At 44.1% G+C, this 14,271-nt stretch overlaps 1 protein-coding gene across 1 annotated transcript in view; it reads right to left on the bottom strand.

The window, feature by feature from the left end:
* Positions 1–14,271, bottom strand: part of AAMP (angio associated migratory cell protein) — a 57,113-nt gene that overhangs the window by 40,473 nt on the left and 2,369 nt on the right. The window contains exons 2-4 of the mRNA XM_077449636.1: positions 12,197–12,387; positions 7,184–7,336; positions 1,868–1,987 (exon numbers count right to left, since the gene is read on the bottom strand). Coding sequence (XP_077305762.1) covers positions 1,868–1,987; positions 7,184–7,336; positions 12,197–12,347 — 424 coding nt within the window. The 5' untranslated portion in view covers positions 12,348–12,387. The remainder of the gene's footprint in view (positions 1–1,867; positions 1,988–7,183; positions 7,337–12,196; positions 12,388–14,271) is intronic.

Here is a 14,271-nt window from a genome sequence, read left to right as displayed (position 1 = left end):
AGTCCAGCTCAAGTTTCTAAAATCACTACAACTTCGCTACTGTCATAATAAATTATCACCAGCTTTCATGTGAAAAAACAGTAAGTAAGTTCAGTTGATAGATGGTGAATAAAGTCCCAGAAGATACATAGTTAGTAAGGTTGAATAAAGACACTAGTCCATCCAGTTCAACGTGAGTGTCTACAATTGTCCCTATCCCTGTACACTGCACACTCACATCTGTCCCTACCCTCAAGGAGCCCACAATCCAAGGTCCCCATTCCTATACTAGGGCCAATTATGGACAGAAGCCAATTAGCCTACCAGTATGTCTTTGGAGTGCGGGACGAAACTGTAGTACCCGGAGGAAACCCACACAGGCACAGGGAGAACATGCAAACTCCAGGCAGGTAGTGTCATGGTTGGGATTCAAACCAGCGACCCTTCTTACTGCTAGGCGAGAGTGCCAACCATTACACCACTGTGCTGCCCATAAATACACAAAGGGTCACACTTTATCCTGCGATCTCCACTGGTACTTGGATAGAAGTCTCAAATAGCGTGATATTGTTTCATCTTCTTCAGTACTGCGGCCATGGATGTCCCGCAGTACTGAAGAAGAATAAATAATATTGCGCTATTTGAGACTCTTCTATCCGAGTACCGGTGGATATCGTAGGATAAAGTGTGACCCTTTCCATGATACCGAGGCTGACCGTTGCCCATACATAGCAATGCCTGATGTGTTCACCTCTCTTGTGAGTGCGAACCCCAAAATGGGAGTATGACACGGGGACTTTGGTGTGCAGTGCACTATCATTTTACTGTAATAGGATCATCACCTGTGTATCTTCTGGGACTTTATTCATCTATCAACTAAACTTACTTGTGTGTGTTTTTTTCACATGAATGCTGGTTATAATTTATTATGACCGTAGTGAAGCTGTAGTGATTTTAGAAACTTGAGCTCAACTCTATGTACTACTATTTTTTTATTACCATTTAACAAGTAAATGCATATATCTGCAGAAAACAAAATTGCCATTTTTCGTTATTTTTTTAGTCTGCAAAGCACTGAACTTGCCACCAGTGGAAGGCAGGTGCATTGCCAGGTTCCTGCATACTCTTCCTCCAGCTTCTTGTCCATACTGGAGGCACAGGCTTTCAGTTGGAGAGCTAGAGGAAGTATCGATGGACTTTTGAGTGTGGTAATTACCGCACTCATTTTTCATTAAAGCAAAGCTCCAGGCTCCATCAGAAAAAAATTCAAAGTCAGCAGCTACAAATACTGTAGCTGTTGACTTCCATTATTAGGACACTTACCTGTCCATGAATCCAGCAGTATCTTCACCCGAGCTGAATTTTCTCAATTGGCTCTCGGGTGCTGCCGCCGCCATGTAGGCTGATGGAAACAAGCAGTGAAGCCTTGTGGCTTCACAGCTGGACTCCTAGTGTGCATGCGCAAAGGGCACTGCACTTTGTGAATGGTTCGGCAGTGAGGGAGCTTGGGGGGGGGGAGAGACAAACAAGCAGAGCTTCCCCTTTTGGGTGGAGCTCCGCTTTAAAGAACAAGTCCTTCTGCTGCGGTGGAAGATGGGACTTGTAGTTTACTGCATTCACAGACCTGCGTGAATGAATGATGCAACTGTGTGGACAGTGCTCCACAAACGTCAAAAGTGACATCATCTGTGCGGGAGAAGAATCAAAATCCTGTGCTGAAAATAGATCTGAATTATACAGTCTACCAAAACCATAAAGGCAGTACTGGGGTTTCCTATTAGAAAGCCCACAATGTCTTTAAAACATGCTCTGTAGCACCTAGAGAAAAAAAAAAAAAAAATTACAACGAAACTTTAGTTTTGCCAAACTGCACCTTTAATTTATTTACCAGTGCATTCGAAAAGGGTCTCTCCGTCGCTTATTCTCCAGATATAAGCTTTGTCATCTTCTCCCCCGGTCACTGCAAGGGCGCTGTCCTTTGGATCCAGGCTGACACAGAATACAGAGCCTGAGAAGAGATAAAAGCGCTTTGATAGAGTAGCACAAGATACAATTTCTAGAACCCCTACAGGGCTGCCAGACTCCCAATGGATGAACAGTGAAGTAGATCTCTGTATTAACCAGTGCTGCTTCCCTAAGCTTTCAGCCCTCACAAGAAAGGGTTAACAATGGACAATGCAGTCTGTAGTCAGTCTATAAGCTTGCGGAAGGACAAGAGAGGAGCTGGGGAGTGCCCTGCCATCCTAGGCTATGGGGCTGTGTGTTTCTATTGGTGCTTACAGTGTAGGAAGACACAAATCTAATTTAATCTGACTTAAAACAATAAATAAAAAATACTACAAGGTACATACAATGCAACAGAGGGGAAACTCTGGTTTGCAAGCTATGAATTGCTGTAAGAAATGACATTGCCCTATAAAAATTTATATTTCTAGGGAACACCTGTGTATGCCATTAAAGCGGGAGTCCGCCGTTTTTTTTTTTTTTTTTTTAAAAGCCAGCAGCTACAAATACTGCAGCTGCTGACTTTTAAAATAGTGACACTTACCCGCCCAGCGCGCCCGCGATGTCGGCACCCGAAGCCGATCTCTCGATCGTCTCTCGGGTGCTGCCGCCGCCATCTTGGGTATGGGAATCAGGAAGTGGAGCCTTGCGGCTTCATTTCCCGGTTCCCTACTGCGCATGCGCGAGTCGCGCTGCGCAATAAGGATGGTCCCCGCTGTCTCTGGGATCCGTGTGTTTCCCAGCAGGCAGCGGGGGACTTTCAGAAAGGGGCGTAGATTCTGCGGAAAGGGGCGTACCTTCTGCAGAATATACGCCGGTAGTGGATGCAGATACCTGTACTGTACAGGTACCTGCACCTCCCTCCCCCCTGAAAAGTGACAATTGTGGTGCCGGAGGGGGGGAGGATTCCAATGAGCGGAAGTTCCACTTTAGGGTGGACCTCCGCTTTAATATATTTATATGAGATTAATATGAGATATGGGCAAAGGTATGGATGTACGAAGAACTTGTCTGTTATTTACAAGACTACAAAATCTACAAACAACCAGCAAAAAAAAAAAAAAAAAAAAAAAAAATCTATACCAGGGGTCTCCAAACTGTGGCCCTTTGCTAGCCTTTATCTGGCCCTTGGGGCTCTATTCCTCCCACTGACACCAACAATGGGGCAATATTTATTCAACTGATACCAATGATGGGATACGTTTCCTCCTACTAATAGGGGCACTCCGCTTCCTCCTATTGACCACCAACCCGGAGGCCATATTTATTCTCAATGATGCCGGTTTCGGGACACTGTGTCCCCGCTGGCTACAATTCAGCCCGTCTACAGTCTGAAGGACATTAAACTGGCCCTTTGTTTGACAAGTTTGGAGACCCCTGATCTATACCAAGCTTTAATATGCTAAAGCCAAAATGTTGTGCATTATAATTAACCACTTAATAACCGCCCTATAGCCGAATGACGGCTTTAGGGCGGTTTCTTAACTGTGGGAGGCCGTCATATGACGTCCTCCCAGAATTCCGCTCTCGCGCGCCCCCTGGGGCGCGCACTCGAGAGCATCCGTGACCGCCGGGTCCACAGGACCCGGCGCATCACGGATCACGGTAAACGGCCGCTCGTCGCGGCCGTTTACCACGTGATCGCTCCGTCAAATGACGGAGTGATCACTTGTAAACAAACCGGCGTCATGTTATGACGCCGGTTCCTCCCTCCCCCTCTCTGTACCGATCGGAACAGCGGAGGGGGAGGAGATCGGTGTCAGCAGCGATGTGGGCTGCATCTGCAGTGCCCACATCGCTGCTCACCGAAAATTAACCCCTCAATTCCCTGCAACACTCTGCATTACCCTGCAACACTCTGCATTACCCTGCAACACTCTGCATTACCCTGCAACACCCTGCAACACCCTGCAACACCCTGCAACACCCTGCAACACCCTGCAACACCCTGCAACACCCTGCAACACCCTGCAACACCCTGCAACACCCTGCAACACCCTGCAACACCCTGCAACACTCTGCAACACTCTGCAACACTCTGCAACACTCTGCAACACTCTGCAACACTCTGCAACACTCTGCAACACTCTGCAACACCCACCAATACCCTGCAACACTCTGCAATGCTCTGCAACACCCGCCAATACCGTGCAATGCTCTGCAACACCCTCCAATATCCTGCAATGCTCTGCAACACTCTGCAACGCTCTGCAATGCTCTGCAACACCCACCAATACCCTGCAACACTCTGCAATGCTCTGCAACACCCGCCAATACCGTGCAATGCTCTGCAACACCCTCCAATATCCTGCAATGCTCTGCAACGCTCTGCAACACCCGCCAATACCCTGCAACACTCTGCAATGCTCTGCAACACTCTGCAACACCCACCAATACCCTGCAACACTCTGCAATGCTCTGCAACACCCTCCAATATCCTGCAATGCTCTGCAACGCAATACTCTGCAACGCCATACTCTGAGATACCCAGCCATACTCTGATATACCCAGCCATAGTCGGTGATACCCTGCAATACCCAGCCATAGACACCCCCCCCCCCCCTCCCGCCGCCCTCCGGTGCTTCTACCGACTCGCCAATACTATCAAATCCAGAATCTTTTTTTTTTTTTTTTTCCAGGCTTCCCAGCTTAGATGTGAGATGCGGGGTCTTATTGACCCCACATCTCACTGTAAAGAGGACCTGTCATGCCATATTCCTATTACAAGGGATGTTTACATTCCTTGTAATAGGAATAAAAGTGATCAAAAAATTTATTTTTGGGGAAAAAAATGTCAAACTAAAATAAATAAAGTAAAATGAACAATAAAATTTTTTTTTTTTTTTTTTAAAGCGCCCCTGTCCCCATGTGCTCGCATGCAGAAGCGAACGCATACGTAAGTCCCGCCCACATATGAAAACGGTGTTCAAACCACACATGTGAGGTATCGCTGCGTACGTTGGAGCGAGAGCAATAATTCTAGCCCTAGACCTCCTCTGTAACTCAAAACATATAACCAGTAAAAAAAAAATTTAATCGTCGCCTATGGGGATTTTTAAGTAGCGACGTTTGGCGCCATTCCACGAGCCTGTGCAATTTTGAAGAGTGACATGTTAGGTATCGATTTACTCGGTGTAACTTCATCTTTCACATTATGCAAAAATTGGGCTAACTTTACTGTGTTTTTTTTTTTTTTTAAGCACAAAACAGTTTTTTTTCCAAAAAAAAGCATTCGAAAAATTGCTGCGCAAATACCATGCGAGATAAAAAGTTGCAACGACCACCATTGTATTCTCCAGGGTGTTTGCTAAAAAAACATATATAATGTTTTGGGATTCGATGTAATTTTCTAGCAAATAAATGATGATTTTTACATGTAGGAGAGAAATGTCAGAATTGTCCTGGGTGCTCCAGAACGCCTGATGGCGCTCCCTGCATGTTGGGCCTCTGTATGTGGCCTCACTGTGTAAAAGTCTCACACATGTGGTATCGCCGTACTCGGGAGTAATAGCAGAATGTGTTTTGGGGTGTAATTTGTGGTATGCATATGCTGTGTGTGAGAAATAACCTGATAATATGACAATTTTGTGAAAAAAAAAAAAAAAGTAAAAAAAATCTTGATTTTGCAAAGAATTGTGGGAAAAAATGACAACTTCAAAAAACTCATCATGCCTCTTACTAAATACCTTGGAATGTCTTCTTTCCAAAAAGGGGTCATTTGGGGGGTATTTGTACTTTTCTGGCATGTTAGGGTCTCAAGAATTGAAATAGGCCGTCAGTACTTCAGGTGTGATCAATTTTCAGATATTGGCACCATAGCTTGTGGACTCTATAACTTTCACAAAGACCAAATATCCACCAATTTGTACTTATTTTTACCAAAGATATGTAGTGGTATAAATTTTGGCCAAAATTTATGAAGAAAAAATTACTAATCTGCTAAATTTTATAACAGAAATGAAGAAAAATTCATTTTTTTACAGAATTTTCTGTATTTTTTCTTTTATAGCACAAAAAATAAAAAACCCAGCGGTGATTAAATACCACCAAAAGAAAGCTCCATTTGTGTGAAAAAAAGGATAAAAATTTCATATAGGTCCAGTGTTGCATGACTGAGTAATTGTCATTCAAAATGTGAGAGCACCGAAAGCTGAAAATTGGTCTGGTTATTAAGGGTATTTAAGTGCCCAGTGGTCAAGTGGTTAAAAGTAAAAAATTCCAGACTAAGCCTAAGTAGAGAAAATAAATCCTGATTGCTGTACTCCAAAACAGACCTGACAAACATACATGTGGAAGCAGCTGCAGCCTAGCTCCCAACTTTTTTCGCCCTGGGGGCTTAGTCACGACCTCCTTGACTAAGGCTTGCCATAAATCCATACAATTTTCCTTTAGATTTACCAAAACCATAGAAATGTGGAGGTCACACCTAAACACTTTCAATTAGTATGCAACCAGACAGGCCCTTGCGCTACATAGCTGAAGGTAAATTTAAAGGATATGGCACAAAAAAAGATTGTATAATGTATGGCCAGCTTTAGCTACAAGGTGGAGCAAAACACGTTGGAAGGGCATGGCCTGAATGAAGTTAGGCTGAGGCTGCTTTAACAAGTATTACCATCAGGTCTACAGCCAGAGCTACAATGGAATGGTTTAGATCAAAGCATATTCATGCGTTAGAATGGCCCAGTCAGTGTCCAGACCTAAATCCAATTGAGAATCTGTGGCAAGACTTGAAAATTGCTGCTCACAGACGCTCTCCATCCAATCTGACAGAGCTTGAGATATTTTGTAAAGAAGAATGGGCAAAAATGTCCCTCTCTAGATGTGCAAAGCTGGTAGAGACACCCCAAAAAGACTTGCAGTTGTAATTGCAGAGAAAGGGGGGGGGGGGGGGGGGTTCTACAAAGTATTGACTCTGGGGGGCGCCATACAAATGTACCCCCCCCCCCCCCCCCCCCACACACACTTTTCATATTTTTATGTATGAAAAATGTCAAAAACCATTTATCATTTTCCTCCCACTTCACAGCCACTTTGTGTTGATCTATCACATCCCAATAAAATACAATTTACATTTTTGGGTGTAACATGACAAAATGTGCAAAACTTCAAAAGGGTGTGAATACTTTTTCAAGGCGCTGTATTGCTGATCTCAGACACAGAAAGCTCACACACAGTTGGCAGGGTCTTCATATATTACCTGTATGTTTAGAGTAAGTCAGTTCACTGTCATCGTGAGGCTCAGTTCCTTCCTCCACACCTTCATCCTCCGTCTCCCACGCCTCATCGGCCATTTCTCCATCCTCAGGTTCATCAGCAAAGTCCACATCTTCCATCTCATCAGCCAAGTCATCTGAGGAACATTATCAATGTAAACTTTTACAGATATTTGAACCACTTTCTGGCTATAAAATGATATAATAATTTTCCTCAGTGGGAAGGAAACATTAACAAAGTTACATAGAAGGTGAGGTTGGAAAAAAAAAAAAAAAAGACACAAGTCCAACCCATGTGTGTGATTATATGTCAGTATTACATTGTACAGTTAGGGCCATAAATATTTGGACAGTGACACAATTTTCGCAAGTTGGGCTCTGCATGCCACCGCATTGGATTTGAAATGAAACCTCTACAACAGAATTCAAGTGCAGATTGTAACGTTTAATTTGAAGGGTTGAACAAAAATACCTGATAGAAAATGTAGGAATTGTACACATTTCTTTACAAACACTCCACATTTTAGGAGCTCAAAAGTAATTGGACAAACATAACCCAAACAAAATATTTATTTATTCAATATTTTGTTGCAAATCCTTTGGAGGCAATCACTGCCTTAAGTCTGGAACCCATGGACATCACCAAACGCTGGGTTTCCTCCTTCTTAATGCTTTGCCAGGCCTTTCCAGCCGCAGCCTTCAGGTCTTGCTTGTTTGTGGGTCTTTCCGTCTTAAGTCTGGATTTGAGCAAGTGAAATGCATGCTCAATTGGGTTAAGATCTGGTGATTGACTTGGCCATTGCAGAATGTTCCACTTTTTTGCACTCATGAACTCCTGGGTAGCTTTGGCTGTATGCTTGGGGTCATTGTCCATCTGTACTATGAAGCGCCGTCCGATCAACTTTGCACCATTTGGCTGAATCTGGGCTGAAAGTATATCCCGGTACACTTCAGAATTCATCCGGCTACTCTTGTCTGCTGTTATGTCATCAATAAACACAAGTGACCCAGTGCCATTGAAAGCCATGCATGCCCATGCCATCACGTTGCCTCCACCATGTTTTACAGAGGATGTGGTGTGCCTTGGATCATGTGCCGTTCCCTTTCTTCTCCAAACTTTTTTCTTCCCATCATTCTGGTACAGGTTGATCTTTGTCTCATCTGTCCATAGAATACTTTTCCAGAACTGAGCTGGCTTCTTGAGGTGTTTTTGGGCAAATTTAACTCTGGCCTGTCTATTTTTGGAATTGATGAATGGTTTGCATCTACATGTGAACCCTTTGTATTTACTTTCATGGAGTCTTCTCTTTACTGTTGACTTAGAGACAGATACACCTACTTCCCTGAGAGTGTTCTGGACTTCAGTTGATGTTGTGAACGGGTTCTTCTTCACCAAAGAAAGTATGCGGCGATCATCCACCACTGTTGTCTTCCGTGGACGCCCAGCCCTTTTTGAGTTCCCAAGCTCACCAGTCAATTCCTTTTTTCTCAGAATGTACCCGACTGTTGATTTTGCTACTCCAAGCATGTCTGCTATCTCTCTGATGGATTTTTTCTTTTTTTTCAGCCTCAGGATGTTCTGCTTCACCTCAATTGAGAGTTCCTTTGACCGCATGTTGTCTGGTCACAGCAACAGCTTCCAAATGCAAAACCACACACCTGGAATCAACCCCAGACCTTTTAACTACTTCATTGATTACAGGTTAACGAGGGAGACGCCTTCAGAGTTAATTGCAGCCCTTAGAGTCCATTGTCCAATTACTTTTGGTCCCTTGAAAAAGAGGAGGCTATGCATTACAGAGCTATGATTCCTAAACCCTTTCTCCGATTTGGATGTGGAAACTCTCATATTGCAGCTGGGAGTGTGCACTTTCAGCCCATATTATATATATATATAATTGTATTTCTGAACATGTTTTTGTAAACAGCTAAAATAACAAAACTTGTGTCACTGTCCAAATATTTATGGCCCTAACTGTATATCCCTGTATGTTGCGGTCATTCAGGTGCCCATCTAATAGGTTTTTTTTTTGTTTTGTTTTTATGATCGATGCCCCCCACTGAGACCACAGACTGTGGAAGGGAATTCCACATTCCGCTCTTACAGTAAAGAACCCTCTACGTAGTTTAAGGTTAAACCTATTTTCTTCTAATTTTAGTGAGTGGCCACGTGTCTTGTTACTCTTCCTCCTGCGAAAAAGTTTTCTCCCTATTGTGGGGTCACCAGTACGGTATTTGTAAACTGAAATCATATCCCCTCAAGTGTCTCTTCTCCAGAGAGAATAAGTTCAGTGCTCGCAACCTTTCCTCATAACCAATATCCTCCAGACCCCTTTATTAGTTGTGCTAAACAGTCGATTTACTCCTTTCACTGCCACCATGTGATGTCAGCAGCAGCAGGGGGGGAATTTTACATACATTCCTGGCTGCTGTAGTGGGTAAATCTGACAAGCAGTCGGGTGAAAGTAATCAGGAGGCTGCACGATCGCCAGGTACTGCAGGCCCCATCATGTTTTCATGTTTTATGGGCTCTGCTCTTCCTCCTCCGTACACGGATCACCCCTAGCTAGAACGAATACAGAAGTGACATGCATTATATCAATTCCGAGTTCAGCTGTCACTCCCCCATAGCCACGAAAATTACCTTTCAATCAAAGTAGCATGTGTTGTATTGCGTAAGACCAGGGACCCGTCAAATTCACCATTCAGGGTCCATCTCTGACCCTTGTCATATAGTAATATTTAAAAAAATGTAGCCTTTTTTTATTTTGTCTTTTTTTTTTTTTTTTTTTTTTTTAAATAAACATGTTATACTCACCTGCTCTGTGTAAATGGTTTTGCACAGAGCAGCAGAGCCTCTTGTCGGGTCCCCCTGCTGGCGCTCCTCATCTTCTCTGAGTGTCCCCATAGCAAGCCTCTTGATTGACATCCACAGGTGCCAATGGCTGCTGCTGCTTTCTCTCAGCCAACAAGCAGGCAGAGACCCAGTAGAGCAGCCGATGGTGTGCACATTGCTGGATCGAGATCAGGCGCGTATTTGGGGTGAGCTGCATACGGAAGGTTTTTTTTACCTTCATGCATAAAATGGTAAAAAATCTTCAGCCTTTAGAACCACTTTAAAGTAAAATTCCAGTCTCATCCTAACAAGTCTTAAAAAAGGTCCCCTCCTCCTCCTCCCTCCTAACATCTACGCTCGCTAACCTGTGTAAGGGAAATGTATATACTGGCCTATTTTCAGCCCGCTCCAGTCACGTTATCAGCTGTGTCAGCCGATGGGGGGGGGGGGGGGGGGGGTTGGGGGAATGCACAGCAACGACTGGTAAAGCCTTTAGCAGGGACCTCAACCCATGTCCAAGTCAGCGCTGCCTCCTCTGCCCTGCAGCTTCTGCTGGATGACACCGGAAGTCACATGACATGACATGACCAGAAGAGGCTCAAAATAGATAAGTATACACATCTTTCAAAGGCTTCATCTTCACCCTGCCTACATTTACCATGACAACAAAAAAACATCGCACCTCGATTTTGCACTCACGGTCGGCTGTCAAAACGCTCCTATCCTGAAAGTGATTCTTCTGTGTTCAGGAGAGGGAGGTCAGACCTCACCTAACCGCAGCATTTCCTAAACAATCCTAAAAGACTATGTGTACATGGACACTAGACACATGCAATTTGTTTAGTTCCAAATTTGTTTAACAAAATTTGTTATTTTCCGAAAATTTTAATTTTCACATTTTGGAAATTCGAAGATAGGAATGAAACATTGAAAAGAATTCAAAATTTGAAAACCCAAAAATCTGAAATAAATATTAAATGACAGGTATTGGAATTTCCTTTCAAATTTGGCAGTTAAGCGAACGCAACGAAAGTTATGAATTATCTGAAATAACGAATGCCATATCTAAACGAATAGAACGTAACGATCTAATAATATTTATTAATAATAAAACCTTTTTATTATTATTAATTTGTTCCATTCCATTTGTTTAGATGCGGCATTCGTTATTTTGGATAATTCATAACTTCAGATAAATTTGTATTCGTTACGTTCACAAACAGCCAAATATGAAAAGAAAATTCCAATACCTATAACTTAATAGTTAGTTATTATTAGCTAGTTATTTCGAATTTTATTGATTTTCTTTCAGATTTTTTCAAATTTCTGAATTTTCAAATTCCGAAAATTCGGAAGTTTAAAAATCCAAATTTTCGGATTTCCGAAAAAAAGAAAAAAAATTAATATTTTGTCAGTGCACATATGCTTTCATGGAGTTGAGTTTAGGAGCTTTGGCTCCAAAAAAATAAAAATAAAAAAATAAAAAATAAAAAATGCCAAAAGCTACTAAACACGAATTTAGGAGCTGCTAGTGTACATGAAGCCTTCAACAGGTTAGACAGTATGTGCTATGAGAGGGGAAGGAAGCATTCTTTAACAGCAATTGTTCCACCTTTGTGCCTGTCAAAACTCTTTGCAAGTTCTGTGATGAAGTCACCCCCTCCAAGGACGAAGTCCCATGTTCCCCATTACCGAGAAGCACAGAGAATTTTGCACCAGTGGAGATGGGTATAAGGAGCAGTTTCTGTCTCAGGAACCTTCCTATCCAGAGAAAATAGGAAAAGGGGTTCTCTCCTGCCCTCTAGACCAGCAGTTAGCTACCAGGCCATGGCCTCCAGCCAGCTACAGACCCCTCCCCCCCCCCCAATATAGCCCCTGCTTCTCACCTCTTAATTACCCACAGTGCCCCCTGAGAGCCCTCAGCCCCCACAGGGTTTCTGAACTTCTCACAGTGTCCCCCAGCCTGCTGCAGAGCCTCCAGCCCCCAATCTCAAAAAGTGCCCCCACAGCACCTCCAAACCTCTCACAGTGGCCCCAGCAAAGCTCCCAGCTTGCCCCAGAAACCTTATTCCTGACAGGTTCACTAAGTGCCCTCAACTCCCTCCAGAATTCCCATCCCACCTCCCCCCTGCTCCATCCAGAGTTCAGTACAGGAAAGTACCTGGGTTTGGTTCTGCATCATTCAGCTCAAGAACTTCAATGATCTCTTCATCTTCGTGAAAGGCAACATCCGGACCAGCTGGACCTTCCTCCGGCTCTGGGTTTGGTGGCGCCGGCGGCCCTCCAGCATCGCCGCCACCGGCTCCCTCCATTGCCTTGCGAGCGCCGGGACACAGGGTAGCAGCGTTAAAACTGAAAAAGGATCAATTAGATCAGAAGAAAATATCACATTTACAAAATACAGCAAAGCAGTGAAGATCTCAGGAGGTCTAAGCTGGTCACTACAGACAACCCATGAACTGACAAACAAGGCAACTGCGCTAAAGTCAGAAAATTCCATTAAATTCAAAGCTGAACTCTGGGATAAGTCATGTGTATTCTTCTTGAATCTCTGTGAGATTGGTGTATTTCTTCCAGATCTGTGCAGTAATCCAGTGTGAGACTTTTCCTCTAAAAAGGTGAGCTTAGCCACATCCCTCCAACCTTCAAAATTGGTCCATGAGACCACCCTTTATCCTGTGCAAAAGGTAAGCTTGGCCCAACCCCTCCTGCCACCCCCTGCCCTATACAAGGTAAGTTTGGCCCAACCCCTCCTGCCGCCCAGTTAGCTCATGAGGCCACCTTTTATCCTATACAAGATACACTTGGCTTCAACCCTCCTGCCACACAACTGGTCCATGGGGCCACCCTTTATCCTATGCAAAATAAGCTTGGCCCCACCCTTTTTGCCCCCTAGTTGGTCCTCAAGGACACCCTTTATCCTACGCAAGGTAAGCTGGGCTCCACCCCCTCGCCTACCAATTGGACCACGAGGCCAATCTGTATTCTATAAAAAAGTAAGCTTGACCCCCACCCCTCCTAATTGGTCCATAAGACCAATCTTTTCTGATAAAACTTGAGCTTGGCCACACTCCTCTTGCCTCCCAGTCAGTACATGAGGCCCCCCCCTATCATATTAAAGGACCAATAAGATAAAACACAGCCAAACTCAACTACTGGCTATAGAAAATATATGAAAAGCATCTCTGGATCTACAGATCATTCCGATCCATGGATTCCACCTCACGTAACCTTTCATTGGATGCTCCCCTTGAATTGCCCGAGTTTCTCAACCAACCACTTTAACCCTTCTGCTGCCACCAAGTTATGCCATACATTGGCAGAAGCAGGCGTTTTACCCACACAGACGGCTGCTACTCCAAGCTCCTATCGGCACACCCATCAGAGAACGAAGAGGCGATAGTTCCAATTCTTTATGACACTCGATTATAAAAATGCAATGGTTTAGGAAATGTAAAGTTTTAGTAAAAAAAACATTACAGTAAATTTTAGAGCACATAAAAGCAATAAATTACCAAGTTTTTTTGGTAAAATATATAAGATGAACAAACAGATACCTGACATGTCAAGCCTCAAAATTTTTACTTTCACACTGGGACGTTGGCAGTAAAGCTCCACTATTTTTAAGTGGCACTTTTAACCCCCGCTAGCAGCTGAAAAGGTTAAAAAACGCACGCAAGAAGTGCTTTGGCAGCACTGCCCATTCATTTAAATGGGCACGGGCACTTTAGGAGTGGTGTATAAACCGCTCCTAAAATGCTGCTTGCAGGACTTTTTCTAGCGTCCCGCCCCAGGGGCTTTCACACTGGAGTGACAGGAGAGGCGCTATTTTTAGTGCTAAAGCGCCTCAGTGTGAAAGTAGCCTTAGTGTCAAAAGTGATGTCAGTTAGTGACCCTCCCAGCCAGATTTCCCACCACTCTATCACAGTCACACTATAAGTCACGGATCACCACCATTACCAGTATAGCATCTATAGCGGTGTAACTTCCAGTATATACAGTGAGGGGGGGGGGGGGGGGGGGAATAAAAAATTATTTGATCCGCTGCTGATTTTGTACGTCTGCCCACTGACCAAGAAATGATCAGTCTATAATTTTAACTAGGGGTGCAATGGATCGTCACCGATCCGTGATCCGAACGGGTCACCCCGCTCGGATCGGCACATGCCGCGATCTCGGCCTTAGGAAAGGCCGCGGCTTCGGCCTAGTTCCGGAACGGCGGCCATCTTGGTGCAC

The sequence above is a fragment of the Lithobates pipiens genome, unplaced genomic scaffold (assembly GCF_037356315.1).
Source record: "Lithobates pipiens isolate NorthernLeopardFrog02 unplaced genomic scaffold, aLitPip1_a1.2 Scaffold_22, whole genome shotgun sequence".
In the NCBI taxonomy this organism is placed as follows: domain Eukaryota; kingdom Metazoa; phylum Chordata; class Amphibia; order Anura; family Ranidae; genus Lithobates; species Lithobates pipiens.
Note: the sequence above shows the minus strand (reverse complement) of the source record. Positions and strands in the feature narration are given on the sequence as shown.